The 19,125-nt window shown below is 39.2% G+C and overlaps 3 protein-coding genes across 3 annotated transcripts in view; all 3 read right to left on the bottom strand.

Annotated features, from left to right (window-relative positions):
- URE (urease) overlaps positions 1-19,125 on the bottom strand; it is a 356,063-nt gene that overhangs the window by 60,885 nt on the left and 276,053 nt on the right. Inside the window, exons 13-14 of the mRNA XM_089792332.1 lie at positions 12,971-13,100; positions 12,656-12,814 (exon numbers count right to left, since the gene is read on the bottom strand). Coding sequence (XP_089648458.1) covers positions 12,656-12,814; positions 12,971-13,100 — 289 coding nt within the window. The remainder of the gene's footprint in view (positions 1-12,655; positions 12,815-12,970; positions 13,101-19,125) is intronic.
- LOC149548276 (uncharacterized) lies at positions 14,471-16,031 on the bottom strand. The gene is made up of 3 exons (XM_089794840.1): positions 15,819-16,031; positions 15,311-15,716; positions 14,471-15,179 (listed from the first exon to the last, which is right to left on the bottom strand). Exons 1-3 carry the CDS (start codon positions 15,936-15,938, stop codon positions 14,971-14,973), a joined length of 735 nt encoding a protein of 244 aa, XP_089650966.1. The 5' UTR covers positions 15,939-16,031; the 3' UTR covers positions 14,471-14,970.
- LOC149548275 (uncharacterized) lies at positions 15,916-17,640 on the bottom strand. Its single transcript, XM_089794839.1, has 4 exons — positions 16,920-17,640; positions 16,565-16,797; positions 16,304-16,456; positions 15,916-16,218 (listed from the first exon to the last, which is right to left on the bottom strand). Exons 1-4 carry the CDS (start codon positions 17,546-17,548, stop codon positions 16,046-16,048), a joined length of 1,188 nt encoding a protein of 395 aa, XP_089650965.1. The 5' UTR covers positions 17,549-17,640; the 3' UTR covers positions 15,916-16,045.

Genomic DNA, 19,125 nt, shown 5'->3' with positions numbered 1-19,125 from the left:
ACTAACTTGGGCAAAGAACTCCTCAATTAAGAAAGCGAAGTTGATTGGTCAAAGAAAGGGGTATTTGTATGAATTAAATTCAGAATCTAGTCAACCTATTCAAGCCTTAATTCGTGAAGCTGCAGACATAAATGAAATATGACACAGAAGATTAGGGCATTTAAATTTCAAAACCTTATCAACTATGGAGAAGATGGTTACTGGTTTACTTAAACTAAATAAAGACCACTCAAGCATATGCAAAGGGTGCACTCTGGGTAAGAACACCAAAAGTCCATTTCATGATAACACTAGAAAAACAAATAATGTTTTGGAATTAATTCATTTAGATTTATGTGGACCCATCTCTGTTCCTTCTCTTGGAGGATTTTCGTACTATATTTTGTTCATAGATGACTTCTCTAGGAAACCATGGATTTAATTCTTACAATGCAAAGAATCAGAAGAAATTCTAAAGAGAATTAAAGAATTCAAAACATTAACAAAAAACTTATCAGGACATGAAATTAAAACTCTTAGCACTGATAACGGAGGGGAATACACCTCAGATCTATTTAAAAGGTTTTGTAAAGAAACATGAATTAAGACGGAGTACATCGTTCCTTATAATCCAAAACAAAACGGGGTAGCAGAAAGAAAGAATAGAACAATTATAGAAGCTGCTAGAGCTATAATATTTGATCAAAATTTAGAATATTATCTTTGGGCAGAAGCCTCTTGTATTGCTGTCTATATTCAAAACAGAAGTCCTCACTATTACCTTAGAGATAAAACTCTTGAAGAAGTATTTATTAAGGTCAAGTCCAATATAAGTCATCTTAGGATTTTTGGGTGCCCCGTCTATATCCATCTTCCAAAAGAAAAAAAAACCAAGTTAGAACCCTCTGGGAGAAAAGGTATTTTTGTAAGGTATAGTGAAACATCTAAAGCATATAGGATTTTCATACCTGGATAGAAAAGTATTCAACTTAGTAGGGATGTAATTTTTGAAGAAGATCTAGCATTCAAAAGAGCCCTAAGTTATAAAGAAGCTTCTCCTTTACCTAATTCTGAAAAAAATACCGAGTCTGAGTCTCAGAGGGTAAACATAGAAGAAATTGAAGATGAAATTCAAAATCTAAATCTTGGAGAAACTCAAAATTCAAAGAAAAGACCACTTTGGGCCATTAAAACAATCGAGGAAGCACAAGACTTTGCTGCACCTTCTGGAACTGTAAGAGAAAGAAAAAGACCTAAATGATTTTCTAGTTATATAGCAAATATGAATGATTTGTCCAAACTAGAACCAACCAATCTTTCAGATGCTATTAAACATACAGCTTGGAAAGAAGCTATGACAGAAGAATAACAATCTATTATGAAGAATGATGTTTGGGAAATTGTTCCAAGAACTAAAAGAAAATCTGTTGTTTCTTCCAACTAGATATTTAAAATAAAGCATGTTGCTGACGGTAGCATTGAGAAATATAAAGCTAGATTTGTAGCCAGAGGATTCTCTCAAAAAGAAGGGATTGATTATGAAGAAACTTTTACTCTTGTTGCTAGATATACCTCTGTAAGAGCAGTCCTAACAATTGCAGCATCAAAGGGATGGACAGTACATTAGATGGATGTAAAAACAACATTCCTAAATGGAAAGATTACAGATGAAGAATATTTGGAGCAACTTGAAGGATTTGAAATTCACTATCCTAATGTTTTTGTTTGCAGGCTCAAGAAAGCTCTCTATGGGCTTAAGCAGGCTCCAACGGCTTAGTATGAAAGAATTGATAAGCATCTCATTGGCTTAGGATTCTCCAAAAATGAAGCCGATCCAAATTTATATTATAAAAGAGATAAAGATGATATAGTAATTTTGATACTGTATGTTGATGATTTACTAATAATAGGTGATGATCATCTCATAAATCAATGCAAGAAAGCTCTAATTAGAAAATTTGAGATGAAAGACTTGGGACTCCTTCATTACTTCCTAGGACTAGAAGTACGACAGAATTTTGACAGTATCATACTTAATCAAGGGAAGTATACATCATACATTTTGAAGAGATTTGGAATGTGGAATTTTAAGGCTATTTCTTCTCCAATGGAGACTAATCTACATAAACTTAAAGAAGTAGCAGCAGAATCACCTTCCATAGATTCTACTCTCTACATAAAGATGATTGGGTCCCTTATGTACTTAGTAAATACAAGACTTGATATTTACGATGCTATTAATGCCTTAAGCCAGTTTATGTGAGAGCCAAAGGAGATTCACCTAGTTGCAGTTAAACACATTATGAGATACTTACAAGGAACTCTTAATCTTGGACTCAAATATGAGAAAGTTGGCTTCACCGATTCAGATTGGGGTGGAAGTGTTAAAGACAGGAAAAATACTTCAAGATGCTGTTTCAATTTAGGATTAGAAATGATATCTTGGATATGTAGAAAATAGTCTTCAGTAGCTCAAAGCTCCACAAAAGTCGAATACATTGCACCAACAATGGCCTCTCGAGAAATAGTTTGGCTAAGTAAGTTACTTGTGGGATTATTTGGGCAAGCCATGAATCCTACAATTATTCATTGTGATAATCAGAGTTCCATTAAGCTTTTAGTGAATCCAGTTTTTCATCATAGGTCCAAGCATATTGAAATTCCTTACCATTATGTAAGAAATATGGTAGACAGGAATACTATAAAATTAGAATACATTTGCATTGCAAACCAGACAACAGACATACTCACCAAACCTATATCTAGAGTGAAGTTAGACCACTTTAGGAGAAGACTTGGTATGGTTGAATTGTAATCCATTTGTATTCTTTAAATTATTAATAAAATAATTTTATTGTCAAGTTATTTACTATTATGGGCTCCACCATTTGTATTCATTATTTATGAGGTGACTATCTCTGAGATAATGAACACTTGTATAAAAGACATTATGAGAGATGACGATCTCTTAGATAATGTGCTAAACAGTAGAGTTCTACTGAAAGATCTAGATGAGTTCAAGATCATATTGTGATGTAGACATTGCTATGTCTATAAGTCACAATTTGGATAAAAGAAAGAATTTTATTATTCTCTGGGGTTTATCCTGTGAACTGGTAGATCTTAACTTACAATCATGTTGTGATATAAGAATACCAGTATCTATGAGTCACAACTTGGATAAATGAAGAACTTAAATTATTCTTCAAATTTATCCTGTATATTGTATTCTTTGCAATACTGTTATCACTAGTAGCAGTGATTTGTCATATCACGAGATTAATAATATGACATTGTATCATATGTTCTATGATACCACATGCTAAGAAGATTCAGATAGATATAGAGTATCAAGTCTTGCTTGTTCATCTTTATTGATGTTGCTAGATATGATATCTCTCAGTATAATTATCAAGTTAAGAGGAAGTGTTAATTCTGTAACTTGTAACCATACTGATCTAATAACAGATCGGTCTGATTTGATATGGCATGATAAATATTGATTTACGTCTTTGCATTGTTCTCTTAAGGATATCGGCGCCAATCCTTGCTTGTTAGTTTAAAACTAACTTGAACTCCTTTGTTTTGGTTTGTGTTTAAACTTACTAATTTAATGGAAAGTCGCCAACTTCTAGAGATTAGGCAAAATAGAATTTGGAAGAGACATGTCCTTTCTATGGACATTTTTCTTGATTTCTATATTTATTAAGGGCATGGTTGAAGTCTAAGAGCACACAAGAACACAAAATAGTGTGCTCCTTAGTCAATACTGCCCATATACAACTTGCAGAAGCAAAGATAGTTTTCAAAATTGTATTTCTAATTTAATTCAAGACAATACTTTGAAGATATTCACAGCAAGCTACAAGGAGAGGAAGGTCAAATCTGATCTCTGATTAAGTCTTAGAACTTGCAAAAACTTTACATATTTTGGTTGAGCAATTTAAAAATAGTATATATCTGATATACATTTGATAATTTAATATTGATAATTGTAATTTCATTATACGCTTCTAACATCTAATTGTAAAGTATCTTTTTTGCTAGGTTCTCAAACTTCACAAGATGGTTGGTGATAGAGAGGACGCATTATGAAAATATGGGATCCCAGGAGAAGGCAAAGGACATGTCGAATGTATCTTTTGTCATAAGCATATGACTTCAAGCATTACTCGATTGAAATACCATCTTGCAAACATTCTATGCAATGATATTACACCATGTGATGCATGTCTGGAAGAGGCTACAAGAGAGGCTTTGACAAGCCTTCAATAATATGCACAAAATAAGGCAGCAAAAAAGAGGACATTCGAGGCCATGGCAGCCCCAATGGGGACTCTTAGTTCTACAAGATCACAAATAGGAGGAGAGGCTTCTTCTTCTATTGGGTCGTGGATACAAGGGTCGGGAAGTGGGGGTGGGTCTTTATCAGACTTTTGGGTTCCACGCAACACTCTTGGTACTCCGCTTGACTTGCTAGGCACTACATGGAACAAAGAGATGCATGAGAAGACAAAAGTGGCAATTACAAGATTTTGGATCCACAATGATATTTCCTTCAATGCTTTATGTAGTCCATATTAGGATCAAGTGGCAACTTCAATTTTTTTTTCTGGTAACGGGTTCAAGCCCCCAACTCCTTAGGAGGTTAGTGGGTCGTTGTTGGACAGTGAGGTAAGAAACATTCACCGGATTGTGAAAGAGCAAAATAAAGTTTGGAAATAGAAAGGCTACACTATTATATCCGATGGGTGGACTGATGGCAGGATCAGGATGATCATCAACTTCATAGTTGCTTCAGGGGGGCAGTTGGTATTTCTAAAATCAGTTGATGCCTCTGATCAAGTAAAAAATGCAGAAAATTTGTGCAACATGTTGAATGAGATGGTAATAGAAGTGGGAGTGGTTAATGTCATCCAAATTGTGATTGATAATGCAGCTGCGTATGTGGCAGCTAGTAGACTTCTGATGGAGAGGCATCCCACATTATTTTGGAGCTCTTGTACTTCCCATTGTCTTGACTTGCTTCTTGAGGATCTAGGGAAACTGAGCTAGGTGGAGAAGGTGGTTGAAGATGGAAGGAATATTGTGAAGTACATCTACAATCATACATGGGTCTTGAGTCTTATGAGAGAGCACACTAGTGGTAAGGATCTTGTACGAGTAGGAGTCACATGCTTTGCTACTAATTTTCTAAACTTGCAAAGCATAATTTGAGACATTGTCAGACCTCAGGCACATGTTTCTTGATAAGAAATGGTTAGAGAGTCCTTATATCATAGGGACAATACACGATTCTATCCTTGGGACCCAGGTGGAATGATTTGTTATTTGTTTTTGAAATTGCTTGGGGACAAGCAATCTTAGGGAGGACAGACTATAATGTCCCCATTTTTGCCAGCATCAAAGTTTGAGAGAGTAGCCTATTATTATGATACTTGTAGGTTAATTACTGTGGATAGAGGGTCTTCTAAGGCAGAGAGGCTTGGCTATGGAGGGTCTTGTCTTCTTCACAGTTCAGCATGTTCCAGTTTGATTTTCATTTGACTCAAGATTGGACATTGTTCGGGCTTAGTTTCATGCACTTTGCTATTTATGGCAAGTTGGGTGATGATTGAGAGGGACCCTTTTTATTTTAGGAAAGTTCATTTAGTCACATGGGGAAATAATAGGCACATCTCCTGTTTTTGATGACATATTTAAAGGATAGTATTTTGGGAATTATTATTATTTGGTGGCCAAATTATTATTAAATTATTAATGAGGCTTTATCATTATCAAAGCGCTTTATATTATTTCATGTTATAATTTGGTGTTGTGAAGTTGAAGCTTCTTGAATGAAAAGCATCTTCATGAAGCCATGTGCTAGAAAAGTTATTTATTAAAAGAATTTAATGGAAGCTTGTAATAAATGGTGTATTGGTGAAGCCAAGTGGATTATAAAAGGTGCCTTCATGAAGCAAATGCATCATCCAATTGTCTATTTGATTTTATTTGTCTCCTTGTGAGGGTTTATGAGTTTGGTGATTTCAAGTGCCTTGGTGAGGTTTAAGGGTTTGGAGCTGGGTTGTGCATTTAATCCATAGTTGAGGTATTGTGGATTAAATTCTGAGATTTATAATTGTCTTCTCTACTGTTGCCACTGTGGCTAAGAAGTGATTGTTAGCCGACTGGATGGTTCCGGCGGTATTTTGTAGCCGACGGTCCGACGGTGTTTCTGTAGCCGACGGTCCGGCGATGTTTCTGTAGCCGGCGGTGTTTCTGTAGCCGACGGTCCGACGGTGTTTCTGTAGCCGACGGTCTGGCGATGTTTCTGTATTCTGTAGCCGACGGTCTGGCGGTAAATAGTTTGTAACGGATAGAATAATTGTGGCCGACGGACTCCTTCGGGAAGGTTCGGCAGTAGTATTTATATCCCGTCTGAGATCATTGTAAAGCATCATTCATCATTCATCTACTATTGTGAATATAATTCTGCTGTTCGTGTTCATTGTCTGTATGTGTTGACTTCTTTACCTGTACGGTAAACATTTGGCGCCGTTGCCGGTGTGGGAGTGCAGACCACCGGTGTGAGAGTTCAGCCTGCCGGTGTGGGAGTGCCGACCACTGTAGGAGTGCAGACCTCCAGAGTTATGGCAGGACCCAAAGAAAAATTACCAAAATTTGAAGGCGATGGTACAGTCGACCCCCTCCGACATTGTAAGACATGTGAGACGATCTGGCGGGCAAATGGAATCACAGATGCCGACGAATGGGCCAGGCAATTTCCGGCAACCCTACGGGGTGTCGCGATTGATTGGTTTTCGGATATGGATCCGCAGAAGCTGGATACATGGGATAACATTAAAAAGGAGTTTTTGGCGGAATTTAAACTCTTACGGGATGATAATGAAATTGTAGCGGAAATTTTCAATACCAAGCAAGGGAAGCACAAAACTGTCCGTGTCTACGCCAGGAGATTGAAAGACTTAATAAACAAAATGGAAAGCAAGCCAGCAGACGGATTGCAGAAAAGGTGGTTTGTGGACGGCCTACGCTCGAAGTTGTGGAGGAAAATGAAAATTGTGCCACCGTCATCATATGTGGACGCGTATAACAGAGCACTGGACCTTGAAAGTGAGCAGAAGACAAAGAAGAAGAAAACTAGCTCCTCTGATTCTGATGACGACGAGCCTGCCGGAGATGATAGTAGCGACGACGAAGGCAGCAGCAAGAAGGTTCGTGCCCTACAGAAGGATATGGTTCGCATAATGAAGGAATTTAAAAACATGCAGAAGGAGCCAAAAGGCAGTGAGCTGTGGTGCACGGAGTGTAAGATAGACGGGCATACTAAAGGATCGTGTCTAAAGAACCAATTCTGTGACATTTGTCAAATCATGGGCCATTCGACAAAGGAGTGCCCCTTTAACATGAAGACAAGAGGATCTCCGCAGGTGTTTCTCACACAGGAGGCTTTCCCATCGGGTAGTAGCGGAAACACGAATACTGCCGGTGCTACATCTGGAGGATACAGGAATAATAGCAGAGGGCAAAATAACAACAATGCAACCAATAACAATAATAATGGGAGCCGAAGTCGAACTCAGTATGATGCAAACAGACGGCCGATCGTTCAATGCCGAGCATGTAAATTGTGGGGTCATTTTGTGCGGGATTGTACAGCGGCAAATACACCGAAATTATTATGCAGATGGTGCGGACCCGGCAATCACGAAGATTCCAAGTGTCCAAAGGCTGGAGTAAACTTGATCGCTGTCGGCACGGATGTAGAGGAGGTTCTGGCAATTACACGAAGGCAAGCGGAGGAAAAGAGAAAAGTGGGGGAAGTGCAGGCGAACATTGCAAAGGCATCGTCGGCGGAAACATCTCAGTTGAAGGACATCACCGGCACCTGAGCAAAGAACTTCGCAGAACAAAGCATTGTACGACAGATCTTACAAACGGAGATACCGGTCAAGATAAGTGACCTCCTTCTCACAATGCCCCGGTTACGGACGGCTATTCTGAATCATACACCGTTTTCGAAAGCACCGGAGGACACAGGAAGGAATAGTAGGGAAGTAATGACAACAGACCCAATGCTATTGGCACTCACCTCCGAACGGCATCCGGCGATCGTTGAGATGGGGATTTTGGGAAATGTTTTGACAAAGACAATTGTTGACGGAGGGTCCGACGTGAATGTCTTGCCTGAGGATACTTGGAAGAAGTTGGGAAAGCCGACGCTGTGGCCACTTACATTCCAGTTACTCACGGCGGACCAGCACGGGATTAAACCGTTGGGAACCTTAAGGGCACAAACGGTAACTATTGGTACGCAACCATTTTTATTGGATTTTGTGGTTATTCCATTGGAAAAAAAAGGATATGATGCTATTTTGGGACGAGATTGGTTGGTGCAAGCAAAAGTAAAACATGATTGGAAACGCAATACCCTATCAATGGAGCGCGGAGGCAAAAGATTCATAATTGACCTGCACACGCAAATGGTTGGCGAGGAGGCAGCATTTTCAGATTCTGACAGTGAAGGCGAGAGTGATGACGAAGGAAAGAGGAGAATGGAACCGGATGAAGGAGTATTGAGACTTGACGGAGGATCGAATAACGACGACTTGGACTCGGTGAATGGCCTTTACCATTGGCAGATAGAAGACTACGAACTCTTTTCGAGTTGTAATATGCTAAGGGTCGATGAAGATGAGAAAAAGGAGGAAAACGAATGTCCGGAGGAATGCAGGGAAGTGGAAGAAGGAAAAGCTGCCAAGGCTGAAGCTGAGGGGAAGAACATACAGTTTGAACACAGAAAAACGAAAGATCCCACTGTTCGGTACATGGTGAATAGACCGCGCGGAAAGAAAAGGTTACATCGCAGCATAAGATTAGTGGAAGGGCACCGACAGCAAAGAAATAATCCAGTTGCGCGACGACCACAGGCACAGTGGGCAACGGGGGTGGCACAGAACAAACGTAAGACGTACGACGGTCAGAATGAAATCAAAGTGGAAAAGTTCAAGGGCAAATGAGTTGGACCATATCAAATTCGGAAGGTTGGCGACAATGGAGCGATCAGATTATCAACTTTGGACAGGCAGAAAGTACCTCCGGCAGTCAACAAATCCAAATTCAAAATATATGGTGCCAGGAAGACTCCGTCGCTGTCACAAGATGGCCAGCTGACTCCGTCGTCATTGCAGAATGGCGACCCCTGGAGGCAAAATGGAGGTACCTTTTTTATTTGATTTCTTTTAGGAGGAAAAAAAAAAACAAAAAAAAAAAAAATTGAAGCCGCGGAAAGACCCCGCGGGTAGCACCTGCTGGAGGCCCCGCGGGCAAGTCAGATCCCGTGGGCAGCACCTGCCGGAGGCCCCGCGGGCAAGTCAAACCCCGCGGGCAACACCTGCCGGAGGTCCCGCGGGCAAGTCTACCCGCGGACAACACCAAATAGAGGCCCCGCAAGCAATAGCTTCCGCGAAAAAAATAAAGCCCCGCGGGCGACGGAGAAGAAATAAAGCTCCTCGAGCGTTTGAGAAGACGGAAAAGCTTCCGCTGAAGAAACGCCTGAAGCAAATGTTGTCTCAGGGGACGCAATCATTGTCAGATTTGCAGGGTTCAGCTTTGAAAATTTTTAAGCAAATGCAGCAAGCAAGCGATCTCCAAGCCAACGGTAAATTCAGAGCCATGAAACAGGTGCACAGAAGATTATGAGTGGGTAGTGGCGGTCAGCGAAAATTTGATCACGAAGGAAGAGAGAGGAATTGAAACTAATGATCCGCGGGGAGAATAGGAAGGCCGCGGGCGATGCCAGGAAGGCTGCGGGTGAGGACAGAAAGGCCGCGGGCGCCAGTCAGAGGTTCAGTACCTAAAAAAAAAAAAAAAAAAGAACGTCGACAGAATCAAGTTGTTTAGAATAAGTGACAGATGATGCCAAAGGGAAGGGGACGCATCCGTGGTTGCCAGAAAGAGTGTAGAATCGGCAGATAATGACAGAAATGGTGTGTTTCGTGCATTTTTGTGTGGGTTTCGAAGTGCCCCAAGACCCCGTGGAGGCGCTGCCCCTCGACCCCGCCGAGGGCGTTGCCCCCTGGACCCCCAGTTGTGGCGGATATCAGTCGTGGGAGTCTGACCAGTTGAGAAGAGTTGAAGTTGCTACAGGCATGGACTTTCTGTGTACCAGAGGCAGTGGGAACAGGTGTGGCTGTAAGGCTGTCTTGGTGGATGCGTAGAGAGCTCGGGAGGAGCTGATCATCCAGTTGGAGGTAGTGCAGCAACACTTGGCTCAGGGTACCGCGGAATTGAAAACAGAGAAAGCAGCACAGGTGGCTATCAAGGTCAGCTTGAGGAGATAGTATTGTGTTAGCAGAGGCTATAGATGTAACGGGATGAATGTGGAAGTGATGTGACAGAAACAGATTTCTCTTGTTGTAGTCACTCTGTTAATGTATTTTGTTTGTTAATTTGTCTCAGATATTTTGTCAGTCGTTAGGAGACGACTTTTCTTTTTGGGGGGGATGGTGTTAGCCGACTGGATGGTTCCGGCGGTATTTTGTAGCCGACGGTCCGGCGGTGTTCCTGTAGCCGACGGTCCGGCGGTGTTCCTGTAGCCGACGGTCCGGCGGTGTTTCTGTAGCCGACGGTCCGGCGGTGTTTCTATAGCCAACGGTCCGGCGGTGTTTCTGTATTCTGTAGCCGACGGTCCGGCAGTAAATAGTTTGTAACGGATAGAATAATTGTGGCCGACGGACTCCTTCGGGAAGGTTCGGCAGTAGTATTTATATCCCGTCTGGGATTATTGTAAAGCATCATTCATCATTCATCTACTATTGCGAATATAATTCTGCTGTTCGTGTTCATTGTCTATATGTGTTGACTTCTTTACCTGTACGGTAAACAGTGATTTATTGTTGAGGTAAAGAGGGTTTGGTAGTTGAATTCTACAAATTATTAAGGGAATCTTCCATACTGTGTTTACTGTGGTTCGGAAGGTTAGTTGCTGCTGGAGTTATTACACATTTTGCATCTGGTATTCGCTGTTGGATTATCCCAGAGTTTGGCACCAAGCATCAAGTTCTATCACAGATTTAGTTGCTGCAAATAGACGTCACTCACCTGCAAAATACAATGCCTAAGATACTGTCAAATTGGAGCTGCATTATCCTGTTTTGGGCATTGGAGATAGAGCTGCAATGATGCCAGCTCTGGCATTTGTGAGGATCTGTGTTTGGGATAAAGTAAAATTGCTGCCAAGTATGGTCTTTGCAATCTCAATAAGGTTCAGTTCAATCTGATTATATTTCCCTAATTGTAATTGCAAATTTATAATTGCAAGTACTTGGCTTCTTGACATTTCACATTAATCAATTGCATTAAATTCTAACATCAATAGTCACAAGGAGTTGAATATCAGGAGCTGTCACATGATATTTAGTTTTCAAGCCAACTGTTTGTTTTAATGTCTTGCTGCTGTAGGTCCATATTTACCTTGTGCCTGACATGTATATGCACTCTAAAAGTCAAAAGATTTGCAATTGCACTATAGTTAATTGCCTAGGCATCTTAGTAACCATTTGAAAGCATTTAAATCACATTTGGCATCATATCGAGCAACCAAATATAATCTAAAATTGGTAGGATATGACAAATTGTAACAAAGTTATCCTTGGAGATTTTTAATCATTGTGGATCCAAAAATACGTATAGAGTGCTCACCAAAATCTAGCAATATAACCTTTGTCCAAATATAAACATGAAGAAGCCAGAAAACAACATTATTCCATGAATGTTAACTTAAATCCTTGTCTTGTGTCACTGAAAACCACCGACCAAAAGTAATCTGTGACATCACGGGCCTTGACAAATGAGACCTGCTTTTATAATCTGATAACATCCAAGATAGTATATGGGGAAAATGGCATTGCATTATTATATTATAGGTTTACTAGGTGATAGAGAGACTGTGATTGTCAATTGAGTCTATGAGTGCCATGGTATGATCAGCCAAAGACATGGCCTCCTTGAGAAGGAGTGATTCATATGTCATTTCCCTGCAGTTGCAAATTTTTGTCCATTTATAAGATTATTTCTAAGCACAATTTGAGTGAAACCCATTTAGTGGTCCTATTGTTGGGTCTCGAGTCTCATGTTTCTCACCCAGATAAATCTCATCTAAAAGAGAGAACGGCCTTTTTCCTCTAAAGCTCATTTATTCCTAGACAAACCAAAATCAACTGATGTTAGAGGATACAAAGACAATTGCATTTATGGTATCTCTGATATGTTACTTGCAAGATATAAAGGACTGCTAGAACAACACTTGTACACTTCTAGTTGTGTGACTGATAAAGACAGCATAAAATCCAATCGTGTTAACTCCTATAAGAAAAGTGTTCATTCTCAGAGGTAAACGGTACACATTTCATAAATATAAAGCAATAAAAGGTTTATTCCATGTTAAGGTTCTCTCTAGCTATTACAGTAATCTATCTACCAAATAAAAACTTACAATTTTAACTCAAGATTTATGCAGATTTCATTCATCAAAGCTCAAGGGTAAAAAAGAGTTACATAGGCAATGAAGGTAAAGCATTAGAAATGCCACTAGAAAACAATGATGTAAAAGAACCCAGATTTGAATAATGAATTTCCAGGACAACATAATCAAATAGCATGATTTCCATACCTCTCCTATACGACCCATAGCTTGGGAATCTGATGATATTATGCTAATTGCTCCCATATCATGCAAAATGTCTTCGGCAGCTATTGTTCCTCCACGTATACGTGATTCAGCAAACAAGACATCTTCTCTAATGTTTTTGTTCAAGTGATGGCACACCATCTGAATAGAAGAAGAAAATAGTTGAGTATTTACTTGGAATAACCTTTAGACTTTCTCTACTTTCTAATTTCAAGCACAAAAACAAAAACAAAAATTTCAAAACAAAAGAAATAGAAACATGAATATGTGTTCTAAAAGATTGATAATCAGAAATACCAGCATGTCAATATGTTCAACAATAGTGTTGTGAGTGAAAGGTTTCGTAGGATTTGTTGAGGATGGTATAACATTCTTCAACCCACAAACTGAGATAATATCTGGAGCATGACCACCACCCGCACCTTCACTGTTGAACTAACACATTGTTAATTTGAATATTGATGAATCAAATTGCACAGCCACAAACCCTCCAATAATACATATGCCAAATAAAAATTGAAACCCAATATTTATGAACCAATGTGAAAAAACTAAATAAAAGTTCATGGATAAGATATTGAATCTTCTAGGTTAAGTTTGGTGAAACAAGTATCTAAAAGCAAATTACAATGCTTATGTCACTAATGATTTTTTTAAATTCTTAAATTAGAAACACCTACGATTTTCAAGATCTAAAATGTGTTTACTGCTATATCTGATAAATTACATGCATGAAATATTAATAAAAATGGCAGTATGTACCATGTACAGAAGTAAAATATATCTTTATTTCCTCATTAATCTATTACACAGAAGAATACCCGGGATAACTGATCAAGGATTCCCATTCATCTGATTGTACCATACTCCATTCCCTAACAACACACAACATACTTAAGGTCCTAACAATTACCAAGGGCCGAGAGGAGCACAACCATTAGCCAATCGATACTTACAACTACCCAAGAGCGACAACAAAATTAATGCATACAATTAATACATCTTGATAACCAATATTATCAAACATAAGAATAGGCTTTGTACACTAACAACATCATCCCCATCCCCAATCCCCTAAAAAACAAAACTCATCTTCTAGACATGTATACATCAAGTAATATTCAAGATGACTAATGACAAGATTGTAGACAATGACAAATACCATGCAAACTCAAAGTTGTAGTGTACTTCGAAAATCGAATGGGGGCTTGAACCACATAGAGCTCAATAGTGCACACCATTTAACTTTTTAAGATGTCAAGATTTGTTTTTGTTGAGATAATTGCTATTAGTATGCTAAGTTGGAAGACATTAATTCCTTTCTTACGACTTGATTTCTCAGGTCAATGGCATACTTCCTTTACTGTTGATTGGGAATGTGCTTCGCATCCAATTGTAATCCACCCTGGCAGCATTCAACCATCCCCTCTCGAGTGTGTTGTATGCAAAGTAACGTGAATCGGAATCGGCACGGCCGAATCGAATCGTGAATCGGGGGTGAATCGCCGGTGAATCGGCGATGAATCGGCAAATTTGAAAAAACCCTTTAAATGTAAAGATTTTAACAATTTAAGACTTATTTCATGCACCCTTTATTGAATATAACTTAAAAACACTATAACATCATCAAATAGAATCTAAATACATAAACATGAAACATAAAATCCATCAGATACGTAACTATGTTATCATTATGTACTAAAATGTAAATTGTATACTAGCTGAAGTAAATAAAAATCAAATGATCATAACGATTCAAATCATAGAATCAGTAAGATGAAATCATGAAGATCTATAAGACATCAAATCATAAATGTATGTATAAATCTAAGATGAAGATCCATGAAAGTTTGAAATATATGTCTATCAGTGATTCAGTATCACTATCAATATCTATACAATGTAAACAAATATATAAACAAGGCTCCAACTCAAGCCTCATCATCCTCATCATCATCCTCTAGCTCTGCTGCAGCCTCAACCTCAGACTCTGAGTATCCAGTTTGCCTATGAGAAAGGCGTGTAAGGTAGGTCCTAGAGGACCGCCGGGCCATGTCCCCTGCATGGGCAATGGGCTCATGAATAATGTCGCTAAGGCCTGCGTCTGTGCGTCTACCAATGCTTGAACGTGCTCTAGCTGCCTCCTCTGCCCTGGCCATAGCCTCAGCCTCTACATCCACCTAGTCAACCCACGCGCGGTCTTCCTCAGTGAAGATTGGGTCCACGGTCTCTGTGATCCACTCTGATTCTGGATCAATCTCCTCCAGAATGATCGGAGAGGAGTCAGCACCCAAAATCTATCTGATACTAAGACGAAGGTTGTAATGAACAAAGACAAGATCATTCAACCTCTGCATTGTCAACCTGTTTCTCCTCTTCGAGTGGATGTGCTTGAACATGGACCAACTGCGCTCACATCTAGAAGTTCTGCTTGGCTGACTCAGAATGCGGATGGCAATTTTTTGAAGGTTTGGGGTTGTGGCCCCAAACATTTGCCACCATCTATCTGAAATAAGGAAAAAACAAAAAGAATTAGTCTCATTTACAAATTACAACTCTAAAATCAATGCATTATATAATCAACTTTAAGTTTAGAATCTAGATTCATAAACATTGAATATATTATTTAATTTTTACCTGGCTGTAGTGTTGTCTGAGCATTTATGGCCATCCTGCCAGAGAAAAGTGGCCCCTCCTTATTGTTGAACTGGCCTAGCTCAGCAATCGTAGCAACGCTATTTTCATCGCTACTCAATCTCTGAATCACTGTGTATAAGCCAGTGAGAACCTCTGCATCTGCCTTGAACTCAAGACGGAAACGAAATGCCGGATTCAGATAGTAAGCTGCTGCATGGATGGGTCGATGGAGCTGATTCTGCCATCTCCTATCGATGATGTCCCGAATAGGGCCATACCTCTCCTGCACTCTTGCATATTGGGCTCTGATGGCCTCCTTGGCCCTATCCATGCCCTCATAAATGTAGCCCATAGAGGGCTTCTCCCCATCAGAAGTTCGTAGCAAATCTACAAGGGGCTCAGTGTCCTACATATAAAGTAAAACAAAAAATGAGTCAAAACTTAAATATAAAATAATATAACTTAAAGTAAAAGCAAAATACTAAATGTTAAATTGCAATAAATTTACGTTAAGGATTTCTCTAGCGGGTTTCCAACAACCATCCTCATCAAATATGCAATCCGCCACATCTAACCCTACAGTGGTCATAGCATAGGAAGAGCAAATCCACTCTTGCCCAACAAACATGCTCCTCAATCCATCACTTGATGTCAACAAGGATTGCAAGGTGATGAAATTCGAGGCAAACCTCGTGATACCTGGGCGAGCTAACTCCTTGCCTTTTGTGTACTTCTTCATTGTGCTAAGGACAAATGCATGATTATAAATGAATTTGCATATTTTTTTGCCCTTTCCACACATGACTTGACAAACTCAAGTTTGCCAATTTCCTCCAACATGAGGTCAATGCAGTGTGCCGCACAAGGGGACCAAAATATGGTGGCGTGCCTCTCCATCAAAAGTTCACCTACAACAATTTTAAGTCAATTAGAAACTCAAATTTCAAAATTCAAATAAATTTATTTTCAAAACTTGCAAAGTTAAAAGTTTACCTGCTACAACATAATTTGCTGCATTATTCGTCGCCACTTGGATAACATTTTGTTCCCCCACCTCTACTATAACTTCCTCAATAGCCTCACATAAATATGTGGCATTTTTCACATGTGCGGAAGAAACAATGGATTTTATGAACATGGTATATCCTACAAGTAACAAAACAACGAATTATAATATTAAATGGATCATTAACGAATTAGCATTCAACAAATCAAAATTTACAATGTATGTAGGAAAGTAGAATGATCAATCACCTCCACAGGATACAAGAAAATTGAGGAGCGTTCTATTCCTCCTATCAGTCCAACCATCAGTCATGATGGTGCAACCCTTTGCAATCCATTCCTTTTGGTTCTCCTCGAGGTCAACCCTCATGTCCTCTACCATCTCATCCAGGAGGTATCCGCTCAACTCAGCCTCAGTTGGGGCTTTAAACCTCGGACCACAAATAGCAACCGCATCTATCATATTCTGCCAATAAGGAGCCCTGTCACAAATAAAAGTTTAGATGTCAAAGACTCAAATTATAAAACAAGTAGATATAATTAAAGTTTTACTTTTACTTTTAATTTTAACTTTAAAGAAAACAAAGAAAAAAGAATCAATTACCTGGCTGCAATAAATGGAATGTTGCAAAAGTACCAAAATTTGCATATCTCCTTTCTGGCAGCATCGTGAATCTCCTTGTTCAAACCCATGCCCTCAAGTGTGGGTTGGGAACCAGGAGTAGTGTGGGGCACAAAGTAACTATCCATTCTGTTTTTCCGCACTCTAGGCTGCAATAGGTTGGTGTGGGACTCTGTCTCAGTATGTGACCGATTAGCACTAGCACTAGCACTAGCACTAGCACGAGCAGAAGAACTAGGATAAAAATGAGGCCTAGAAGAACCCTCTCCAACACAACCTACGGATGCGGAAGCTGATGCAGATGCAGATGTGGATGCGGCTGCGGATGCGGGAACATGGGAGCCAATACCCCTTAACCCTTCAACTTGCATTTTCCTATTTGCTTTGTCTTTTTCAATTTTTTCTAATGCCATTAAGCAAGTGCGTTTTGCCTCAGGAGTTTGGTGAGTGCAAACAGTAACATCGTGTCCAGGTATAGCAGCAATGTGGAATTTCAATCTATAAATACCTCCAGAAGTTATTTTTTCTTTACAAAACATGCATTTTGTTTGATATTTGGTTCTTCCAGGAAACTCTTCATTATATTTCCAACATTCATCTTTTTTACCCATTGGAATTTGCGAAAAATGAGAGCAAAGGCTGCAGCAATAAATTTTTTTATGTAAAATATCAAAATTTGAAGCTAATAAAAATTAGAAAACAAAAAACCCTAGCTTGCAACTTAGTAAAAATAAAGAACATTCAAGATTTACACTAAAATTCTTGAAAACTATAGAAATTTAACAAAAAAACGCATAATACACTAAAAATTTAACAAAAAATGCATAATACACTAACATTCAAGAAAAAAAAAGCACTTACCTCTTGCAAATGAGTTGAGGAGTGTTGATATTGGCTCCTTAATGCTCCCAAAGCAATTGATGGGATCCCCAAATGGCCTACTTATCTCTTTGGTGCTCTTCCTTCTTGCCGGTTGGAAACCTATGGCTTTTCTTTTCTCTTCTTCTCTCTCACTTTTCCTCTCTTCTACTCATGCTTAACAAATAGAAGGCCCTTTAGGGTTACAACAAAGAGAATAGGTCAAAAACAAAGTGAAAAAAACAAGTGATTTTTTTTAAAATTTCAACTTCCCTTTTTACATGCCGCAGGCGATTCATACTCGATTTTTAAAGGCGATTTTGGCGATTTTTACATAAATTGCTTGAATCGGCGATTCATGGCCCAGAAATTGGCGATACCGATACACGATGCAAAAAAAATCGCACGGCATGAATTTGGTCGTGGAATCGCCGATTCAAGCAATTCTTGTTACTATGGTTGTATGCCTCCTATGAAGAAGGGACGGCTATGAAGTCCAAAAGAAATTGTTGTTCCTGACTATTACTTTTTGTGTCATCAATGGTTTGAACAGCTTGATGCCATGTTAGGTTGTACCTACCAAGTGGAAGTTGAGTAGCCAAAGTATTGGTCTTTTGAGCCATTTCCAAGTATTTACAGTTTTTACTTCCAACCTTCATCAATGATGGTGCTTGTTAGCTTCTCCCCCATAATTTCCATCTTGACAACAACCAACTTCCTCCCAACACTCCTCATCAACATGAGATCAATGGCCTAGTTACTTTTGAGTGGGTGGACCGTGGTTTCTATTAAGGTAATCTCTTATACTTTCTATAATAGTCAACTACTTGTCTGTAGTCCGTCTTTCAGTCTAGATAGGAATGTTTCCTATCCTGTCTCTTTTTTCTTCAGTCCAGATAGGAATGTTTCCTATCCTGTCTCTAGTTTTGTTTCTAATTCCGTCTTCAGTCTACGTTGTTTCTTTTAGAAACAACGTCCTTGTAATTCTTTATAAGGAACACATTTGTTCCTCTGTTAATTAATTAATCATCCGGAAATCCGTTAATCTGCCAATTCTTCTTGAATCTTGTAACATGGTATCAGAGTGAAGTTTTTTTTTGAAAATAATAATCTCTTTTCAGAAATTATCAGTAGCTATTTTCGAAATTAAGTATCCGTGATATTTTGCTTCAAACTGGGTTTCCGTTTTCTGTGAGAAATTCATAGAACTCCTGGTTTTTGGCTAGGGCTTGTGAGACCAGTAAAGGGTGTTTTTTCTGCAAATCACGGCTCTACATTTTCTCTGGTCGGCTTGTGTTCTGCCTGGTTCGTGCTTCGAATGTGCCAACTT

The sequence above is a fragment of the Cupressus sempervirens genome, chromosome 7, assembly GCF_028749045.1.
Source record: "Cupressus sempervirens isolate cs-2001-9-10 chromosome 7, ASM2874904v1, whole genome shotgun sequence".
Taxonomy (NCBI): Eukaryota; Viridiplantae; Streptophyta; class Pinopsida; order Cupressales; family Cupressaceae; genus Cupressus; species Cupressus sempervirens.
Note: the sequence above shows the minus strand (reverse complement) of the source record. Positions and strands in the feature narration are given on the sequence as shown.

What these genes read in the sequence shown, in the direction of transcription:
- LOC149548275 (XM_089794839.1), bottom strand. Translation starts at nt 17,548, where the DNA reads ATGGGTAAAAAAGATGAATGTTGGAAATATAATGAAGAGTTTCCTGGA. An exon ending in ATTCCATTTATTGCAGCCAG is followed by an intron (nt 16,798 to 16,919) that starts GTAATTGATTCT and finishes TATTTGTGACAG; the next exon opens with GGCTCCTTATTGGCAGAATA. An exon ending in TTTTCTTGTATCCTGTGGAG is followed by an intron (nt 16,457 to 16,564) that starts GTGATTGATCAT and finishes TGTTACTTGTAG; the next exon opens with GATATACCATGTTCATAAAA.
- LOC149548276 (XM_089794840.1), bottom strand. Translation starts at nt 15,938, where the DNA reads ATGTTTGTTGGGCAAGAGTGGATTTGCTCTTCCTATGCTATGACCACT. An exon ending in CCGCTAGAGAAATCCTTAAC is followed by an intron (nt 15,717 to 15,818) that starts GTAAATTTATTG and finishes CTTTATATGTAG; the next exon opens with GACACTGAGCCCCTTGTAGA. An exon ending in TCAGACAACACTACAGCCAG is followed by an intron (nt 15,180 to 15,310) that starts GTAAAAATTAAA and finishes TCCTTATTTCAG; the next exon opens with ATAGATGGTGGCAAATGTTT.